General features: G+C 40.3%; 1 protein-coding gene across 1 annotated transcript in view; it reads left to right on the top strand.

The window, feature by feature from the left end:
* Window positions 1-508: 508 nt before the first annotated feature.
* The window catches only part of AFG3L2 (AFG3 like matrix AAA peptidase subunit 2), an 80,493-nt gene continuing 58,446 nt past the window's right edge, over window positions 509-22,555 (top strand). Inside the window, exons 1-7 of the mRNA XM_004702870.2 lie at window positions 509-660; window positions 8,246-8,345; window positions 8,688-8,765; window positions 10,405-10,511; window positions 10,663-10,815; window positions 13,486-13,560; window positions 20,279-20,403. Coding sequence (XP_004702927.1) covers window positions 544-660; window positions 8,246-8,345; window positions 8,688-8,765; window positions 10,405-10,511; window positions 10,663-10,815; window positions 13,486-13,560; window positions 20,279-20,403 — 755 coding nt within the window. The 5' untranslated portion in view covers window positions 509-543. The remainder of the gene's footprint in view (window positions 661-8,245; window positions 8,346-8,687; window positions 8,766-10,404; window positions 10,512-10,662; window positions 10,816-13,485; window positions 13,561-20,278; window positions 20,404-22,555) is intronic.

Here is a 22,555-nt window from a genome sequence, read left to right on the forward strand (position 1 = left end):
TTATAGGAGTAGAAAGTCTCATCTTTCTCCCGCAGAACTGTGGATGATTTCAAAGTGCCGACCTTGAGGCTCCCAGCTCCACACGTAACCACTACGTCACCAGCGTTCCTCCCAGATAGGCCCTTTATTATTTATTTAACAAGAAACTGATAGCCAAACTATCAGAAGAAAAAAAATCCCTATGGTATAAGGTACAACGATCTTCACTCTTTCGGCTCCACCCGCTAGCCCATCTCCAGGTTCCCGCCGCCAGGAGAGGTGGGCCTGAGAAAGCTACGGTCCCGGAAGGAGTGGCGCAGCCGGGACGTCTGCGCATGCGCTCCAATCTGCAGGCGCGGACGTTTCTGAAGCTGAAGAGGACTGTTGGTTCGGAAACGTGCCTTTGTGGTTGCGTCATCACGCTGGGCCCGGGCGCGTCATCACGCTGGGCCCGGGCCGCGTCCAAAGGACCCAGGCTTAGGTGTGCCGGAGGCGCCAAAGTTCCCGGCGTGCCTTCCTCCGCACGCACCACGCCTGCGCAGCACTCCGGGCCGCAAAGGAGCCATGGCGCTCCGGCGTCTGTTGCTGCCTGGTCGGGGAGGTTGCTGGCCCCGCGGACTCCCGGTGCTCTTGCTGCCTGGCGGCTGCGCGGGTCTACACGAGAGGCCCTGCCTCCGGTCGGTGAGTCCCTTCGCCTGTGCCCAGCGCCCGGCCCGCGCGGTGCGCGAGCGCCAAGGTCACCGCACCGCTTTCTTCCCCCCGCACCCTCCACCGCCGCCGTGCCTCACTTATTGCATGAGTGAGGGCCCACTTTCGTGGCAGCCGAGCCCAGCATCCCCTGACCCGGCTGTTTCCAAAAACGCACACTTGCACTTGTCAAATGGAGTTGTCAAGGTTTAGAATCACTCATCTCCTGTGCACTCGATTCTCGGTGTTTCAAGTGTCTTGCCAGCGCCTTTTGACACCCAGGATGAACATGTTTTACCAGTAGGGTAGCTGAGGCCTGCAAATGGTAAGGGACGAGCCTATTTCGGGCACTGGTCAACACACTGGGAAAGTGTTGTGTATGTGCATCAAGAGTGAGAATGAGGTTGGAGCACAGATTTTGCGCTCGAACTTTGGTTGTTAGGTTGTTTTTAGATGCCGCCCATTTAGTTCCGAACCAGAGCAACCATACGTACATCTCAGAACCCAACTGCCAGGCTTGCACCACCCTCACAGTTATGATTGATTTCTCATGTTGCAGCCACTGTTTAACTCTTTCTCTTGCTTGCTCATTGACCCTTAACCAAGCATGATGCCCTTCTTAGGTCCTGGTCTCTTCTGATGACATGCCCAAAGTATATGAGACCAACTTTCACCATCCTTGCTTCTCGGGAGGATTCTGGGTGTATATTTATCAAGACAGATTGTTTCCTTTTGTCGGTCCTTTGTATATTCAGTATTAAAGGCATCAAACTGGCAGCTCCCTGTTAACACACTACTGCAATTATTTTAGGATTATCATGCACAGTTTTCTATATTCGGTGTTTTGCTTTAGCATGTGTGAAGTGATTGAAAATGCCATAGCTTGGATCAGGTGATCCTGAGTCCTCAAAGTGACATATTTGCTCGTTAATACTTTTACAGCAGATTTACTCAAAGCAGTACTTAGTTTGATTTATTGACTAGCTTACATGGATGTTGATCGTGGATCTAAGTATGTAAAATGAAATCCTTGACAATTTCAATCTTTTCTCCGCTTGTGATGACATTTGTCTAGTTGCGAGAATTTTTTATTTAACAGTAAGGTATAATCCATATTGAAGGCTGTAGTGTTTGATCATCAGTGTGGTAGTTAGATCATATGTCAACTAGACACTCAAGGCTGGGGTGGAATCAAACCTGTGAATCAAGTGGTAACTTGATGTTCCCTCCTTGGGGGTGTGTCCTTTTGTATAAGAGTGATGGACTCTGGGAACTGCTCTCTTTCTGTCCCTCCACTTTCCTGCCTGCTGGAACTCTGCTTGCCACAAGGAGTGGACCCATGGGGACCCATTGACCTGAGAACTGGGGATGCCCTGCCAAGTTTCCACCGACTTTGGATCCATTCAACTCTGCAACCACCAGCCTGTAATCTTTCTGCTTCCCAGTTTACCATTCTGCATCACCAGCAGGTAGCTACATGAATTTGAAGAGGAACTTAATGGACTACCATTGGACTTAGGGACTCGAGTTAGACTGGGCTGGGATGCCTCCTTGATAAAGAATTACTTTTTGCTCTTCCTTTTGCATAGATCAGTGACACTGGATTTATTTCTCTAGACAACCTGGCCCAACACAATCAATAAGTGTTTCAAGTCTTCAGTTTACAATAAGCAAGGCTTTTATATCAGCATACGGCATGTTGATAATGAACATACCTGTAATCCTAATGTTGCATCCTTCATATAATCCACCTCAGAGTATTTGCTCAGCCTACAGATTAAGTAAGTATGGTGGAAAAAGACAACCTTGATGCTCCCCTTTCCTGGTTCCCTTGTCATGTCGGAACAAATAACAACCACTTCATCACGTATAGGTTCTGTATGAGCACAATTAAGTGTTTTTTGTATTCCCATTCTTCTCATTATTACCTGTTACTTATGATCTCCACAGTCAAATGTCTTTAAAACACAAGTAAACATCTTCCAGCTATTCAGTGCTTTCAACCAAGATCCATCAGATGTTAGCAACACTCTCCCTCATCCCTATAGGGTTGCTGTGAGTCAGAATTGACTCCACAGTTGGTTTGGTTTATAACCTTACAGTATCCTGTGATACAGCAAACTAGCATGGTGGTTCAGGCTCTGGAACCAGTTAGACAGGGTCTGACTTGGCCATTTTGCTAGCTGATTGTCTTAATGGAAGTTAGCTTAGTCTCTTCACTTAAACTACCATTGACTCCTGGTGACCCTATATGGCAGAGTAGAACACCATAGGATTTCTGAGGCTCTAAGTTTTTACACTTGATCTTAGCTGAAAGACAGAGAAGTGATGAGGCTCGAAATTTTTAAGGAAACAGACTGAGTGGCTCCCTCAGAGTGCCTGGTGGCTTTGAACTACCTACCCTATGGTCATCAGCCCCATACTTACTACACTGCACTACCAGAGATCCTTTCTTCACTTGAAAGAGGCAATAATGGTACCTGCATTTGCTTATTATTTTGACTCTTTGAAGCTCCGCTGCCATTCTCAGGTTGAGTCCTTAATTATCTTCAGCTCTTATTCCTTGCACAAATCCCTTAGACGATTCTTGCTTCATATCCGTTAACTTGTTCTAATCGTTTTCCCCCCATTAGTGTATGTTGAAGGAGCCCCAGTGTTGTGAAAGTTAAGCAGTCAGCTGGTGCTGAGTGAGGAGTGAGGATTAGCGCCTAGGATTTCTAGGAGCTAATGTAACCGAGAGGAATTACTGAAACCCAAATGGAGGCTGAGCATGATAGTGGGGCAAGAGGAAAGTAAAAGGAAATAGAGGAAAGAAGTAGGAGGCAAAGGCCATTTATAGAGGTTTATATAAAAGCATGTACATATGTAAATATATTTATATATGAGGATGGGAAAATAGATCTATGTGCTTATACTTATAAGTTTAGTATTAAGGTAGCAGAGGGACATTGGGCCTCCACTCTAGTATTTCCTCAATGCAAGAAAACTTTGTTCTATTAAACTGGCATTCCATGATGCTCACCTTCCCGACACGATTGCTGAAGACAAAGCAGATGCATAAGCAAATGTGAAGATAGCTGATGGAGCCCACTAGGGTCTTAAAGACTTGAAGGTAAACAAATGGCCATCTAGCTCAGAAGCAACAAAGCCCACACGGAAGAAGCACACCAGCCTGTGTGATCATGAGCGAGTTGTTGAAGGGATCAGGTATCAGACATCAAAGAACAAAAAATCATATTGTGAATGAGGGGGAGTGCAGATTGGGGCCCCAAGACCCATCCCCTTACAGAAGGGTCTCAGGGAGGAGACAGCTGTCAGGGTGCAGTATAGCAATGATGAAACATACAACTTTCCTCTAGTTCTTAAATGTTTCCTTCCCCCACTATCATGATCCCAATTCTACCTTACAAATTGGGCTAGACCAGAGGACGTACACTGGTATAGATAGGAACCAGAAACACAGGGAATCCAGGACAGATGATCCCTTCAGGACCAGTGGTGAGAGTGGCGATACCGGGATGGTGGAGGGAGGGTGGGGTGGAAAGGGGGAACCGATTACAAGGATCTACATATAACCTCCTCCCTGGGGGATGGATAACAGAACAGTGGGTGAAGGGAAATGTCGGACACTAAGAGATGACAAAATATTAATTTATAAATTATCAAGGGCTCATGAGGGAGGGGGAAGCAGGGAGGGGGGGAATGAGCTGATACCAAGGGCTCAAGCAGAAAGCAAATGTTTTGAGAATGATGATGGCAACAAATGTACAAATGTGCTTGACACAATGGATGTATGTATGGATTGTGATAAGAGTTGTACGAGCCCCCAATAAAATGATTTTTAAAAAATTCTAGGAGCTCTGCTGTTTGATTAAGTAAATGGAAAATAAAATCAACTTTATATGGAAAGAGACCCAGGATAAGCAGAGCACTATCTAAGAGAGCAAAGTAGGACGGCTTTTAGTTCCCAACCTGAAAACCTACTACAGTCATAGTCAAAACAGCCTGGTGCTAGTACAACAAATACGGAGACCCATGGACAGAAATACAAGTCCCAGAAATAAATGCACCTAACTATAGACAATGAGTTCTCCACAAAGGGCTGAAATACATTAAATGGGAAAGAGAGAGATAGTCTCTTCAACAAGTGGTGCTGGTAACATTGGGATTTCCATTGGCAGAAGAATGAAACAGGGCCTATACATCACTTCATATACAATAATGAACTCAAGATGAATTAAGGGCTTAAATGTAAACCCTAGAACTATAAATATCATCAGTGAGAAAACAGCGACACGTGGGACCCCAATACATGGCATGAACACACTATCAGATGTAAAGAAAACCACACAAAAAAACCACATAGCAGAAGACAGATTAGATGGCTAGGACCTCCTAAAAATAAGACACTTAAGTGCATCAAAAGACTTCCTAAAAAGACAACCTATAGACTGGAAGTAAATTTTTGGCAATGCCTAAAATCTAGAAAACTGCAACACCTCAAGAAAAAGATGAATAATTCAATTTTAAAATCGGCAAAATACATGAATAGACAGTTCACCAAACCAGCCATCCAGGTGACCAGCAAACATGAAGACGTGCTCAGGATCACTAGTCATCCCAGAAATGCATAGCAAAATGATGGGATACTACCTCACACTGGCATTGATAGCAAAGTTAAAGACAAACACAATAACAAAAGATGGACAGGGCATATAAGAGATTGGAACCTGCATTAAAAAAACAAACTCACTGCCATTGTGTCAGTGCTGACTCAGACTAATTTTATGGGAGTAGAGAGACTCCTCTTTCTTCCAAGGAGCTGCTGGTGGTTTTGAACTGCAGCCATGTTGAAAGGGGAATGACACTTCCTTTAACAACTGGGACAATACATTTTACTGTCATCGAGTCAATTCTGACTCCTAGCAAACCAATAGGAGAGACTGGAACTGTCCAGGGGTTTCCACGACTAACTGTTTATGTGTAGCAGCCAAACATGTAACCCACTACAGCACCAGGGTTCTAGCAATTTCCTTACTTTGTTCATACCTTACAGAAGTCAGAGCTGTGGTTCCAATAGATGTAAGCACACCCGTGTTCATCACACCACTATTCATAATAGCAAGCAGATGGAAGCAACCTAATGCCCACCAGTAGAAGAATGGATAAGTACTATTGAAATTGGAAAACCTCATGATACAGTATGTTGGGGCATTTTGCTGAGTGAGGTTTGTTATAAAAGAAAAAAAGCCCGACTTTCTGGTATTCTCGGCAGGTGGAGGGTGGGAATATCTCCCACATGCACTGTGCTGCGAGGCGTGTAAGCTCCCGCGGGCCCTCTTGGCAACATTCTCCTGTCCTCTGGGGAATTCCTGCTCTTGGTTCTGAGTGCTTGGTTTCAGGATCCTGTTCCAACATTGTTTTAAAAAAAATTTTTTTAAATCATGATAAAGATTTTTCTTTAAAAAAATTAATAGAGATTTGTCATACCACAAAAGAAACGTACTTTGAGGGTTACCAGGCCTGGGAGGGCAAGGGAGAAGAGGGGAAGCACACTGTGACTCTTGGTGCATATGTGTGGCTCTAAAGTCAAATGGAAAATTTTAAATGATATTATTCAGATAATGGTGGTTTCATTTGTTTGCAAAAATATATTTATGGCTCTTGAATAATGTTTAGATTATTGTGAGGGACAAGATTGGTTTGCCAACCCCTTGTTGGAGAATAGACAGGTGTCAGCCAAGGTGAAAGGGAAGGTAATTTCTAAGATGAAGAAAAGGAAAAAGGGGGGAGAGGCTTAGGGCAAGTTATTGGGAGGTTTGAAAAGTTATTTAATTATTAAATCCAAAAATGGTTATCTGAAACATAAACCCCCATCTAATTCATGATTAAAAGTTTTTTTAAAAAAAACGTTATTTCTGCAAAATTGGCTATATTTTCTCATTGTGTCTTGCCAGTGATTGCTTTTAACTGATCAACTAAAGATTTAATAAGGCCTTTCTTTGTTGGTTCACATTATACTAGAGTAGGGGGTCAGCAAACTGCAATTCGTGGCCCATACGTGGCACTTTTGGTATGTTCATGTGGCTCTGCAGTAAAATTTAAAATGAAATTTCATGAAATCTTAAATATTACTCAGATAATGGTGATATCATTTGTTTGTAAAAACAAATTTATGTATCTCTAAAAATTTTTAAATTGCTGTGAGGGACAGGAATGGCTCTTCCATCTCAAAAGATTGCCGGCATCTGACCTAGACGATATACAAACAACTTTTCAGCAGCATATGTTATATAAAGGAGGGACACATTGATAATGGGACTTCTATCGGGAAGACTATATCAGATGTCTTTAACAAATATTGCGAATAGAAGGATAATTAGAGATGTTGGATGAGAAATTATTTTTGAATCATGGTAAGTTTATATTATAAGCAGAATTATAATTATGCTTACAAGCTGCGTTCTTGTAATTTCTGGTCAATGTCTTACAATGTCAGACCTTGCAGGCGAATCAGTATGAACCAGCAGTTTTCCACGTACCAGAGTTTGTCTTTTGGTTGCTAACTCAGTATACACTGCCAAAGTAAATGTGTTGTTAGATAATTGTATTTGGGTTGCATTTCTAAAAATTACATGATGTTGAGGTATTCTTATCTTCTGGATCATGTCCTATGGTTTTGTTGCTAGATTTAGAGTAGCATAGTGCTAAGTGAAATTAGTCCATCTTAAAAATGCCCCTCACCGGATCAGGTATCAAGCATGAAAGAACAAAAAATCATATCATTGTAAAGGTGGGCGAGTGCAGAGTGGAGACTCAAAGCCCATTGGTAGGCAACTGGACACCCCCTTACTGAAGGGTTGTGGGGAGGAGATGAGCCAGTCGGTGCAGGGTAGCAACAATGAAACATATAATTTTCCTCTAGTTCTTAAATGCTTCCTCCTCCCCCCCAACCCCCACTATCATGATCCCAATTCTACCTTACAAATCTGGCTAGACCAGAGGATGTACATTGGTACAGATAGGAACTGGAAACACAGGGAATCCAGGACAGATGACTTCTTCAGGACCAGTGGTGAGAGTGGCGATGCCTGGAGAGTGGAGGGAATGTGGGGTGGAAAGGGAGAACCGATTACGAAAGTCTGCGTATAGCTTCCTCCCTGGGGGATGGCAGCAGAGAAGAGGGCGAGGGGAGACGTTATGACAAAACAATAATAATTTATGGATTATGAAGGGTTCATGAGGGAGTGGGGAGGGAGGGGGGAAATGAGCAACCGATATTAAGGGCCAAAGTGGAAGGCAAATGTTTTGAGAATGATGAGGGCAACAAATGTACATATGTGCTTGACACAATGGATGTATGTATGGATTGTGATAAGAATTGTACAAGCCCCCAATAAAATGATAAAAAAAAAAAAAGATCAAATAACCAAAAAAAAATGCCCCTCATCTCATGCTAGTCTGTAACCATTTGTTGAAGGCAGAAACAGACCATTCATCCCTTTCACATTAGAAAGTCTCTTTTTAACATTTTATCTTGATGTAATCGTCATGCTTTTATTTACATGTCATGTTTCAGCTTTATCGGTATGCTATAACTCAAGCAGCAACCAGCAGAAATTCTCTTCTGAGAGATGTCATTGCAGCTTATCAAAGATTCTGCTCTCGACCTCCAAAAGGTAAGTGCTTCAGCATGACCGTAAGATGAACAGTTGTGTTTCAGATGTCTTCATTTCTGCCTCCTTTTGTCATTTGCTGTTCTACCTCCACTTTCTGATTGCTATGACAAAAATGGGTCACTATCAACTGTAGTAATAACACTTAAAATGGCATGAAATTGACATGCACTTGGACTTTTTTCCTTTAATAGCCTTGGGCTTTAAAATTAAACTATTTAGACACTGATTTATTGCTATAATATAATTTTGTTATTTTAATGATGTAGCAGCTACTTTTAAAACAAACATAAACACTGATGAATTTTAGTTTGAGGGTGTGTATATTTTTTCTTTTTCTAACAGGATTTGAAAAATACTTTCCTAATGGAAAAAATGGGAAAAAACCTAGTGAACCTAAAGAATTTATGGGAGAAAAAAAAGGTACTGGTTAAACAGATTATGTTTGGATTTCATATTTTCCCCTAATATATGCTATTGATAATTATGTTAAGTCAGTTGTGAAACGGTTAAGTTACAAGTACATTAAAGTTCTAGAACTTGAGTTTCATTTATCTTATTTCTATGTTTATATTGCCGTTTTTCAAATTGAAGTAATTCGATCTGTAAAGTCACATTAGAGGCACTGCTTGATCAGACTAGAGTATTTGTCACAAAATATAAACCACTGAGGAAATCTTAGAAGTCTAACACACATGAATTTTTAGACACATGTTGTAGATTAATGCACTATTTTTCAAATTGTTCCTCTGAGGATTTCTTAGGATTGGGGGCCATGTGGGATACACCAGGCTTCCTGTCCCCCATCTCACACATGTGATAGTACTTAGCACAATACCTGCACACATAGCATTCCGTTGGCATTTTAGATTTGTTTTTGTTCTTAGGGAAATGTAAGGAAAATTATAATGCAGCTTTAAAAAAAATATTTAATGTACTTGTGTACAGAGGATCAAAAACAAAGCAAGGGAAAGGAGAAGCATTGTCCATGATTCTAGATTGGAATATTGGTGTAATAGTGGTTTTTCCCCCTAACAGACTTGAAGGTAGTTTTTAAATCTTGGTTTTGGGGTAGATTCATGAGATTTGGTTCACTAATAAAATCCAAATGGTTGGTACCCTTTGCCTGTGTTGCCTTGTGCAGTAAGTTCCCAATCCTGAAGTTTGTCTGGGCTTATCCACTGTGCTTCTCTCAGACGCTGGACTGTGCAGAGGCGCAGAAGCTTCTTGCTTGTATCACAGTGGTGAGGCCTTTCATGAAGCTATAGTATCTTGTAGCCACGAATGATGGCTGAGTGCCTGAGGCCACCATGCTGCTGCAATATGAAGGCTTTCATCATGGTCGTTGAAGTTAGGTGATTGGTGTTTGTGGGTCACAGTGAGGATAGAAAAGTAAGAAAAGATTCTTGCAAACTGTTAACTCTTTGCCATCGTCTTTATTTGACCCATAGTTACCCTATACAGGGTAAATCTTTATAGGGAGCACATAGCCTGAACTTTCTTCTGAGGAGGTTTTGGACTGCTGACCTTAGCAGTTTATGCAGTTAACAGGCCATTCATTACTTACCTAACAGTGCCACTAGTGGTCCTTTGCAAAACTAGAGAGGGTTAACTCATTCTCGGAGTTATGTCTTTCCTACAGAAGAAACTGTTCGCAGTGTTACTTTGTAGGAGTATGAAAGGGGAGCCTGGACTTTTTAACTACAGGTTGGGCTCAGGAATTCACTTTACTCGTTCAAATATGGACAGTGTCATTTAACCTGCAAGAAGCTATTCAATGAGTTACTTAACCTCCCTAAGCTACAATTTCTTTGTCTATAAAGTAGGTATAGTAGTAGTGAACATACAGAATTGTTAGGTTATTGTACAAATTTAATGAGATACTGTATGTGAAGGACTTTTAAGCCCTCCTTGAATGTTGTTTGTATTAGTGCCATGCTTTATTGTACTTTATTAGTTGTCATTTTGTACTTTGTAGTGCCTTGAACTGTATTGGTAAAATCATTTTTGAGAGATAAAAAGTCTTGCTATGCTTTTATATATGTTACTTCTTTATGAACAGAATCAAAGCCAACTAGTACACCAAATTCTTCTGGCGGAGGAGTTGGTGGTGGAGGAAAGCGAGGTGGCAAGAAAGATGATTCTCACTGGTGGTCCAGGTTCCAGAAGGTGTGATTCCAAACTATGTGTTAATGTTGAGGTTACATTGGTGGCTATATGAAAGATTGGAGGACGCTGATAATATTGGGAGGGATTTGTGTCTTACAGATCACCTTTAGAAATTTTTTCTTCATAGAAAATTTCTCATCTTTTGTTCCAGGGCGATTTTCCATGGGATGACAAAGAATTCAGGATGTATTTTCTTTGGAGTGCTCTATTTTGGGGTGGTGTCACGATTTATTTCCTGTTCAGGAGTTCTGGGAGAGAAATCACTTGGAAGGACTTTGTCAATAACTATCTGTCCAAAGGAGTAGTAAGTATTTTATAGTATTGGTGGCTATCGTTGTTTGAAAGGTGACATTCAGTAGATAAATGAAGTTTGTTCATTTTAAAGTTAATTTTTCACACTGGAATTTTAACAATACTGAAAAGTACTGCAACCAAAACCCTTCTTGTTTTGATCCAAAAGTCCCCATATTTACTACATAATCATTTATTTCCACCTGAACGGCATTTTGGAAATATGGCTTCAGATTGCTCTTCCTGGCAGTTTTCCATGTGCTGTTGCCATTTTTTCGTGTGCCTCAGCTTTGCTGTAACCTGCCAACCTCCTCAGTGCTCTGTCTTTTTTGTATTAGACTCTCTTGACCTTGGAAATTGGATTAACAATAGGATTAGGACTGTGTAAAGGAACACCAAATGGCTCTGAGCGAGGGTCTGAGTAAAGCCCATGGACTCTGATAGGTTTCTTCCTGAGAAACGTAGTTCTGTCTTTTACACAAGGTGATTGCATATTTCATCATATTTAAGATGCATGTTGATCAAAGGTTCTATAGATGAACCTTTATCAATAGGAGAGAAACGCAGAACATAATTTCATATTCTCAAAGACTTCCAGGCCATATGAGCCCCTAAAACTATTGCCCCAAGATAATCATTAAACCTTAAATAAAAAATATTCTCAAAGTCTTCTTCAAACTATAGAGGAACTTAGCTTAGTGAAAAAAATGTCTGCATTATGCTCTGCTAGGAACTATCTGTGGTAGAATCTTACAAGTTAACAGCAACTCAAAAAATTAGATAAGAAATTCAGGAAGCATTGTGTTTCTATTAATGAGAGCGGAACAACTCAGGATCGGACTGTGATGGTTGTTATGTAACTTGAAGAATGTAAATCATTTTCACTGAACTGTGCATTAGAAATTGTTGGTGTTTTCCTGTTGTTAATGTGATCCCACCACCAGTTGACTATTCCTGGCAGTTTCCCATCTGCTGTTGCAATTTTTCTCTGGTGCCACAGCTTCTTATCCCTCCTGTCCCTTCTCCAACAGCAGTGTGATTTTTTTTAATTTATGACGATGTTATGCTGTTGATTGTAAGACACATTCTTTTATATACAAATAGGAACATTTAAAGTTGCTGAAGAAATTAAGATATGCTTTGATTAGAAAATGTATCCCAATTTTTGAGATGTTAAAATGTGAAAAGTGAACATCTTAGAATTACGAAATAGGAGTAAGAGAATTCGGATTAGGCCTCCATGTAACTGGGGGTAAATTACTTAACCTCTCAGTACTTTGATTTTTCCTTAATGAAATAGGTAGCACAAAGATGAAATAAAAGTACTTACCAAGGTATTGTAAAGGACCTACATTTTGTTTTCAAAGGTCATACAATAATGTGAGAATGGAAAAAATGGAAATGGTTACTCTAAAGAAACGAAACAAAAACAAACCAAACCTTTATTCTGGTAAAATATGTAGCAGGTTTGTCATTTTAACTATATTTTAACATACGATTCAGTGATGTTAATTACATTCACCATGCTGTGCTACCACCACTATTTTCCATTTTCAAAAATGTTAATATCACCTCAAACTGATTCAGTAAAACTGCTGTCCCTCTTCCAACTCCTGTTTACTGTTGGGTGTCATTGGGTCGGTTCTGACTCATTGGACACGATAGTTACCACTGTTCCATGCATTTTCTTTTTAAGAAAATATATTTTACGTATGTGGGATCATATACTGTCCTTTTGTGTCTGGCTTATTTAATTCAGCATAGTGTTTTGAAGACTTATCAGTGTAGCACACATCAGAACTTCATTTCCTTTTAATGGCTGAATAATATTTCATTGGTTATGTATGTCATATTTTGTGTAGCCATTTATCTGGTGACATACTTGTGCTTCAACCTTTTACCCATTGTAAATAGTATTGCAGTGAACATTGGTGTAGTAATGGTCACATTTTTTTGTCAAATGTTCATCTTAGGAAAGCCAGGATTTTGTATCTATAATTCCTAGGTGTTGTGGGGGAAGGGACTCTGAGAAGTAGCACCATCCATGAAAGATTTTTATATCAAGAAGCAATCATATATCAAACAAACAACCCAGCCCAGTCCAGCTCAAGTCCATACGTCCAGTGCTAGTCCCTGAGTCTGATACTAGTCCGTAAGTCCCTCGTCAGACTTTCGTAGCCACATGCAATGATGCAGGATGCAGGAACATCACCAGTGGGTGCCAAGTCCCGTGAACCCAATGGCAGGGACTGGCAGCTCTCGGAGTGACTCACTAACAGGAACATGGAGGCAGAGAGACAGAGCGGCCCACTGACAGTGAGCCATTTATCTCGGGCAGCTCCAAATGAGGTCATCAAGCTCTGCAACCTGATTGACAACCTAAACTCTACCCATACCTTCTTACAGGTGCCATGTTGGCACAAAAAAACTAACCATCACAGTGTTGCTTAGGGTTGCATGCATGTGTAGTGTACAAGTGTCCAGGCATGCTCTGAGCTGGTTGGCACCTCAGACAGTAGTCACACCTGGGAGAGGGAGTCAGTGGGGCACTTGGACAGCTCCAACAGTATTTGCAATGGTCCTGATAATAGTTTTTGTTCTCTTTTGTATTTCTAACATACCATGTGCTTTTTAAATGATTGTATCAAATATTTCCAGTAAATTTATATTCTTAAAATTCTAGGTGGACAGGCTGGAAGTCGTCAATAAACGTTTTGTTCGAGTGACTTTTACACCAGGAAAAACTCCCGTTGATGGGGTAAATTATTTTAATTATTTAACTGATATGAATTAACTTAACATTTCCAGATTTAAAACTGAAAAGATAGCATTCACACACATTGCCATATATCTATACCAAAATAGAGCAGTCGCGTTAACAGTCACCAATGTAGGTGAGTGAGAATGTGACTTTTTTGTATGTGTTAGTGATTCCTGGATTGAGTCGGTGGAGTTTTTGTTGTTTTATTTTTGGTTGAATAGTCCACTATACATGTAGGAAACAGTGAATAAAAGCCCAATTTTCAATACTCATTATATTCTGATTTTTCAAGACTGAAAGGCAGTGTTTTGTTTAGGGGAAAAAAACTTTTAAATCCTCATTGCTATGTCTTGAGACAGATATTTTCAAATTAATTTAAGTAGCATTCTGATAGCATATCTCTCCCACTTCTTTTATGATATGCTAATTTTGATTTCTTTTCCTATTTAAAAAATATTTTCTATCCAACTAATTTGGCTCCTACTTCCTGATCTCATTGAACAGGTTGAGGGGATTATGGTGGGGAGGAAAGGAAAGGTGGACTAGAAAGACTCCCAGGTGATTTGCACTCTTCCTTCCTTTGCACTCCACCTAGATGTCCTTTGATTGTCACTGTATCTTCCCCGCCCCCTCCCGCTCCCCCAGCCCCCACACAAGAGCTCAACCAGACTGCATTTGTCCTCCTTTAGGATAACTTGTTTAATCATTTCCTCATTGTCTTTTTTGAAAGAGCAACATTTGAGGCCAAATAAGAATTGAGGGTAACAAGAGCTATTTTTAGTTTTCTGTCAGTAAGTATATCAATACAGTCATATAACACTGGTATTACTGTTATTTTTGGCAAAGTTATTTTAAGTTTCTTGCCCCCCCCCCACCACCACCACCAACCTACCTTATGATGAAATGTTTGTTAATAATTATGATACATGTTTTTTTCGGTTTCCCAAATATTTGGTGCCAGGAATTTAATAGTCAATTCCTTTGAAGAGGTTAATTTGACAGTGTGTGTATCAGCAATTTTAAAAGCTGCATACACCAGTAATTTTACTTCTATAACTGTACGCTAGGGAAATAATTAAGTGTATATGTAAAGATTTCAATTCAGGGTTGTTATTAAACATTTTTCACAAAGTAGAAATAATTTAATATTGGGGCAGGGAGCCGGCTGTGATTCTTGTTTTGCTTTAATCTTCCGTGCTGGAGCAGTGGTTCTCAATAGGGCGGTACTGTTCCCAAGGGGCAAGTTCACATTTCAGGGAACCTTGTCTCTAGTAGAGGAGCCCTGGTGGTATACTGGGTACTCACTGAGCTGCCAGGGCTAGCAGTTCAAAATCACCAGCCACTCCTCAGGAGAAAGAGTAGGCTTTCTCTCCCTGTTAGTTAGTTACAGTTTCAGAAACCCACAGGGGCAGTTACGCCCTGTCCTATAAGGTCTGCCTATGAATCAGAATCAACATGTTGGCCTTGAAATTGGCTTGGTTTTCCAGTCTAGGCATGCATGGTTATATACATATTAAAATTAACCCCATGTTTAAATTTTTTATTTCTCTATCGGTTTTGTATTGCTTTCTTTATGAAATTGTACATGTGTTTCAAGATCGTAACACCAATATAGGCCTCACAGTGCTAGTAGTATGCATCTCTTGGTGTTAATGTTGTGGTTACTTTTAATTTTCTTTGTATTTCCTTAGTTGTGTACAGAGAGCATGTATTGCTTAATAAATGAAAACTTTTATTTTGAACTTTCAGAAATGGATATTGAATTTTTAGTGTTTTACTGCCTAGAGTAGTGATTTTAATGATACCTGATTCTGATAGACTAGACTTCAAATTAGCTCTACTAGTTACTACCTAAAATAACCACACTCACTGCCATTGAGTTGACTTCAACCCTTAGTGACCTCATATAACAGGGTAGAATTGTGCTTGTGAGTTTCTGATGCTGTGATTTTTTTTTAATTTAAATTTTATTGGCATATAATTTACATGCTATGCAATTCAGTAGTTCAGTCATTAAGAAGAGTTGTACAATCATCACCACAATAAATTTTACATTTTATTCTTTTTCGTACTCATTGTTATTAGCTCCTCATCTTCCCTCCCCAACCTAACCTGCCAAAGCACCCCAAAACATTAATCCAGTCTCTAGATTTTCCTATTCCTGAATGCATATACAGAAAAATTTCAAAAAATAACCACAAAACTAACACCAGTAAAACAGAGAAAAACTTCAATAGAAAAGAAAGCAGAAAATCATAAAAAACAGAACAGATTGAAAATGGGTCAAAAGGGAGATCAAATGATAAGATATTACATGATAACCTAACTATAATTGCCATAATTGACTTTACAGTGATCTTTATGATAACAAGGCTGTTGACGTCCCTCGACTGTATTCAGAGTGGATTCAATGGAGACTCAATCCATGTCTGGACCCTGCAGATGGTGGGCTTCCACTCATCCATAGCCTTTTGCAAACTGGTGTTCTTAATTTGAGTTCTGCGACCATTTCCTTCTTTGGATTTAATTATTTATAATCCTTGGATAACACAGGCTGGTATGATTATTCCATGTGGAATTAATTGATGCCTCACTTAGATGGCTGCTAGTTTTAACATAAGCCTTTCAGATCCCAGACAATAGTCTTTCTGGTATCAGACACCATGTGGTTTCTTCATTATACTTTGCTGTAGCACCCATCTGCAGTGATCTTTCCATGGGCGCAGCATCAAGTAGGTTCATGTCATAAAAACTAATTGTTCTTAGATTGGGGCTAGAATTAAGGTGAGTCCCAAATCCATTCATATATCTATGATTTAAATATGTCTTTGGTTCATTTTAGAAATTTCATTGTCATTTTATGTTACAGAACTTTAGAAATCATCCCTTTGGGGCATAAGCTAATTCTACTGGTAATATTAATTTAACCAATCACTGAGAAGTTAAAATACTTTTGAGAAAAGAAAATTATACAAATATTGGCCAGCTATGAACTGAAATGCATGAATTGCTGACTTATATAAACAGAATGTGACTTTTTTTAAAGAAAGAGCATTATATAAAGAGTAATTGTACATTAAGAAAACATCCGAGCCCAGTCCAGATCAAGTCCATAAGACCGATATTAGCCCATATGTCCGATACCAATCTACAAAGCCCTCGTCAGACTCATGAAACACATGCAATGAGGTCGAATGCTGGAAGATCACAGGCCATGGGTGGGAAGTCTTGTGGATCCAGTGGCATTGTATGCATCTCAACACTGGCCGGGGTCTCCACGTGGCTCCTTCAGCTCCCAGGGCACAGGCTCTATCAGCGTAGCACCATGTGTCTTGTCAGTAGAGCGTCTCAGGGAGTGAGTGTGTGTCCTACCTATTTATCGCTTTAGCACCTCCAAATGAGGTCATCAAGCTGCAATCTGATTGACAGGCTAAACTCCACCACTTCACTTTTTTAAAAATTTTATTAGGGGTTCATACAACTCTTATCACAGTCCATACATACATCAATTGTGTAAAGCACATTTGTACCTTCATTGTCTTCGTCATTCTCAAAACATTTGCTCTCCACTTAAGCCCCTGGCATCAGCTCCTCATTTCCCCCCTCCCTCCCCACTCCCCCCTCCCTCATGAAGCCTTAATAATTTACTATTTTGTGATATCTTACACTGTCAGACGTCTCCCTTAATCTACTTTTCTGTTGTCCGTCCCCCAGGGAGGAGGTTATATGTAGATCCTTGTAATCGGTTCCCCGTTTCCACCTCCCCCTCCTTCCACCCTCCCGGTATCGCCACTCTCACCACTGGTCCTGAAGGGATCATCCGCCCTGGATTCCTTGTGTTTCCAGTTCCTATCTGTACCAGCGTACATCCTCTGGTCTAGCCAGATTTGTAAGGTGGAATTGGGGTCATGATAGTGGAGGGGGAGGAAACATTTAGGAACTAGAGGAAAGTTCTATGTTTCATCGTTGCTACACTGCACCCTGCCTGGCTCGTTACCTCTCCACGACCCTTCTGTAAGGGGATGTCCAATTGCCTACAGATGGGCTTCAGGTCTCCACTCCGCACTCCCCCTCATTCACAATGATATGATATTTTATTCTGATGATGCCTGATACCTGATCCCTTCGACACCTCGTGATCTCACAGACTGGTGTGCTTCTTCCATGTGGGCTCTGTTGTTTCTCAGCTAGATGGCCACTTGTTTACCTTCAAGCCTTTAAGACCCCTGACCCTATATCTTTTTATAGCCTGGCACCATCAGCTTTCTTCACCAGAATGTCACATTTTACAGGAGTAGGAAGCCTTACTTCCTCCTGTGGAACAGCTGATGGTTTTGAGCTGGTGACATTTGGGGTAGCACGTATGAGTATTCTTGAATGAGGTCAGTAAATAGCCATGTTGATTATGTCATGCTCCATTTTTTTTTTTGAAGTTTTTTTTGCCAGGTGTGGACTGACTACATTTGCATTTGTTTAAGGGGTTTCAATAATGGGCTCAAACATAACCATTGTGAGAGTGGTGTAGTACTGAGTTGAGTTTTATTCTGTTGTACTTAGCATTCCTGTGAATCAAATCTCTGATACCTCAGAACAAGTACTACCTGGATATTTCAGAAAATACAGCTACCTTCATTGCTCACAAATTTCAAGGGCAGTTTTCGGAACCGTGAGCTAAACCAAGTTCTTTGTCTGACAGCTATTAGTAGTGCCTTCATTGGTTCTATAAGAAGGCAGTGTCTCCAGTGGTTAGGATCTCATGCTCTGGTGCCAAACTGCCTGCGATCTCAACCCCTGCACTTTGAGAAAGCCACCTCAGCAGATCTCGACTTTTGAAAATGGAAACAGTAAGAGTTGGGCCTGATAGGCACCTAGTGAACATTAACATGGAACTCTTCTTATTTTATTGGTTAATAATGCTTTTAAATTTTTTTCATTTTTTAAATCATTTTATTGGGGGCTCATACAACTCATCACAATCCATACATACATCCATTGTGTCAAGCACATTAGTACATTTGTTGCCATCATCAGTCTCAAAATTTGTTTTCTACTTGAGCCCTTGGTATCAGCTCCTCATTTTCCCCTCCCTCCCCGCTTCCCCTCCCTCATAAATCCTTGATAATTCATAAATTATTATTATTTTTTCATGTCTTACACTGTCCGACGTCTCCCTTCACCCACTTTTCTGTTGTCCGTCCCCCAGGGAGGAGGTTATATGTAGATCCTTGTAATCGGTTCCCCCTTTCCACGCGACCCTCTGTCCACCATCCCAGTATTGTCATTCTCACCACTGGTCTTGAAGGGTTCATCCGTCCTGGATTCCCTGTGTTTCCAGTTCCTATCTGTACCAGTGTACATCCTCTGGTCTAGCCAGATTTGTAAGGTAAAATTGGGATCATGACAGTTGGGGCACGGGGAAGCATTTAGGAACTAGAGGAAAGTTGTATGTTTCATCATGGAACTCTTTACTGAATGATAACATGGGACTTTGATGACTTAATGTGTTATACATTGGGTTGCTAACCAAAGGGTCAGTTGGTATCCACAGGTGTAGGATTGCCTTGAGTTGGAGTTGATTTGATGACAGTGAATTTGGTTTTGTGTTTTTAACATAGCCATTGTTCAAAGTCCATCACCTTTCCCACTCTAGGCCCCATAGGAGTAAACTGGAGCACAGCGGAGATCGTCTCTTCTGATTAGTTGCTGGTGGGTTTTTTACGCAGTCCTTGGGTGGTACAGATGGTCAGTGTACTGTGCAAAAGGTAGAGGTTTGAATGTACCCTTGAGAGAATTGAATAACCAGCCACTGAAAATCCTATGAAGCACAGTTTTGACTGGTGAGGGAGTGGTGAATCATATTGAGTCAACCTGCAACTTGTTTGGTGCCTTTCTAAGAGTTGAGATTGAATGAGCTAACACTTATAAAGGACTGAGAAGAATGCCTGGCATTTAGCAAGTGCTCAACAAATTTTAGCTGCAGTTACTGTATGATACTAGTTTTTTTTATTTCAAAAACTGCAGCTGAAAAATACTGAAATGGAGAAAAGGAAAGAACACATATTTCTTTATAAAAAGGATTATCTTCCCAAATAGAATTTTAGTGCTGTTTGCTAATAATTACCACATCAGTAAAACCAGACATAAGAAAAAAATGCAGTGTATTTGTGGGACTTACATAGGAAATTATCCATAATAGAGGGATGGGAGGAAACAGAGATGGAGAGTTGGAGAGATGACTAAAGAAAATCAAAAGGATAAACCTGACTTGAACGGTTAAAACCTTGACCATTGCTCTCCTTCTGATGCACGTTTGGCCTGATCTGATTTTCAACATTTTCTGTATTTTTGTTTGTTCATGTTGGGGTTTATCTCAGATGTTATATCATTGGTGTTACCCTCTTGAATGTATGTTATATGTTTTTCAGTATATGAACCTAAGACTGATGAATTTATAGGGACAGCAAGTAGAATAAGTGTTTTTTGAGGGTACGGGGAGGGGGGGCGCCGGTTAAGGGGTTAAAAGGAAGCCAATGTCAATGAGTCCAGAAGGAAAAGAATGTTCGGAAGCTGATTGTGGTAGCAATCAACAATACTGCTTGATGTGATTGAACTGTGAATGATATATGTATTAACTCCCAATTTCAAAAAAGAAACAACTTTGTAAATTGAGCCTTTTGTGTTTCCACTCTTAGAATGTTGTTTTCTGTTTTTATAGCAATATGTGTGGTTTAATATTGGTAGTGTGGATACCTTTGAGCGGAATCTGGAAACATTACAGCAAGAACTGGGCATCGAAGGGGAGAATCGGGTCCCTGTTGTCTACATTGCTGAAAGTGATGGGTAAGCAGTAGTTTTTTTGTCTTAAACAGCACTATATATTTTTTGAATTAGACTCTAATTCATTGCAGTGGTAACAGAACTAACAATATTAATAATTACAGGGTGTGTTTTTTAAGGAAGTTAGTGGGAAGTTTTTAAGAATGTTAACCTTACAGCAGGATGGCATCCCAATGAATCCTGTTCATTTACTGTCAGTGTCTTCTCTATTCTTACCCAGCACCATTCAAGAAAAGTTCATGTAGTAGGAGTTAGAGACTGACTAAAAGAGCCCCATTCAATAATTCCCTCTGCACTCAGATATAACGATAACATATCATTTGGGTATTTGGTGTACGTACATGGTGATTCTTGGAAGAGGAATTAAACAATTGCCAGCATATGTGTTTTGTTTTTTTTAAATCATTTTGTTAGGGGCACATACAACTCTTATCACAATCCATACATACATCAATTGTGTAAAGCACATTTGTACATGCATTGCCCTCATCATGCTCAAAACATTTGCTCTCCACTTAAGTCCCTGGCATCAGCTCCTCGTTTTTCACCTTCCCTCCCCGCTCCCCCCTCCCACATGAAGCCTTGATAATTTATAAATTATTATTTTGTCATATCTTACACTGTCTGAGTTCTCCCTTCACCCACTTTTCTGTTGTCCATCCCCCAGGGAGGAGGTTATATGTAGATCTTTGTGATCGGTTCCCCCTCTTGACGCCACCCTCCCGCATCGCCACCCTTACCCCTGGTCCTGAAGGGATCATCCACCCTGGATTCCCTGTGTTTCCAGTTCCTATCTGTACCAGTGTACATCCCCTGGTCTAGCCAGATTTGTAAGGTAGAATTCGGAAAGGGATGTGGGGGTGGGGGGGGTGGGGGGTGGAAGCATTCAGGAACTAGAGAAAAGTTGTATGTTTCATCGTTACTACACTGCACCCTGACTGGCTCCTCTCCTTCCCCGTGACCCTTCCGTAAGGGGATGTCCGATTTTTTGTCCTGATGATGCTGGATACCTGATCCCTTTGACACCTTGTGATCGCACAGGCTGGTGTGCTTCTTCCATGTGGGCTTTGTTGCTTCTGAGCTAGATGGCTGCTTCTTTCCCTTCAAGAGCATATGTGTTTTGTGTGTGTGTGTGTGTGTGTGTGTGTGTGTGTGTGTGTGTGTGTGTATGTGTGTGTGTGTTGTCTGAAAAAAAAAGTTTTATTGACATGTAATTCACATACCATACATTTTAATGGTTTAAGCGTATTAAAAAGTATAATCACTGCCAAAATCAATTTTATTTCTTTTTCTTTATTTTTATGCTCATTATTAACTCTCCATTGCTCCCCAGCCCAACACCCCCTCTCATAACTCTAAGAAGCTTTTAATCCAAGTACTATCTCTGTAGATTTACCTATGCTGGATTTCCTATAAAGGAAAACATGCAAACACACCCCCACCCTGCCAACCAATAATTACAAAATAAACACAGAAAGACCTCGATCTGAAAGCAAGCACAAAATAATAAAACTAGAACAAATTTTAAATGAGTCAAATGGGTGTTAAATTTTAACCTAACTGCATCAACATCAAACCAGTTTACAGTGTACTCTGTCTGATAGCAAGGCTATTTCATATCCCTAGTCAATGGTCAGAGGAGTTTCTTCAGAGGTTTAATTCACATGAGAATGCTATCAGGGAATTTTAGTTTTCACTATCATTCACAGCCTTCTGCAAAACAGGCCCTCCAGTTTTGGAATTTATTATTTACAATCCTTGGATCACACAGGATGGTATGCTTCTTCTGTGTGGTCTTAGTGGCTGCTTGTTTTAAAACAAGCCTTTAAGACCCCAAACACTGTTCTTTCTGAAAGCCGGGCACTGTTTGATTTCTTAACCACACTTTGCTATATCAAAGTATCAAGTAGGGCCATGTAATAAGAACTCATTCTAGGACTTATGGTTATGTGAGACCTCAAAATCCATTCATATATTTGTACTTTATATTCCTGGTCCACTTTAAATATATCAATATCAATCTTGGTTAATATTATAAATCATCTCCATGTGGTAATTCTTTTTTTTTTTTTTAAACATTTTATTAGGGGCTCATACAACTGTTATCGCAATCCATACACACATCAATTGTGTAAAGCACATTTGTACATGCATT

This window comes from Echinops telfairi, unplaced genomic scaffold, assembly GCF_000313985.2.
Source record: "Echinops telfairi isolate 266 unplaced genomic scaffold, ASM31398v2 ScPeMD7_57;HRSCAF=196, whole genome shotgun sequence".
Lineage (NCBI taxonomy): Eukaryota > Metazoa > Chordata > Mammalia > Afrosoricida > Tenrecidae > Echinops > Echinops telfairi.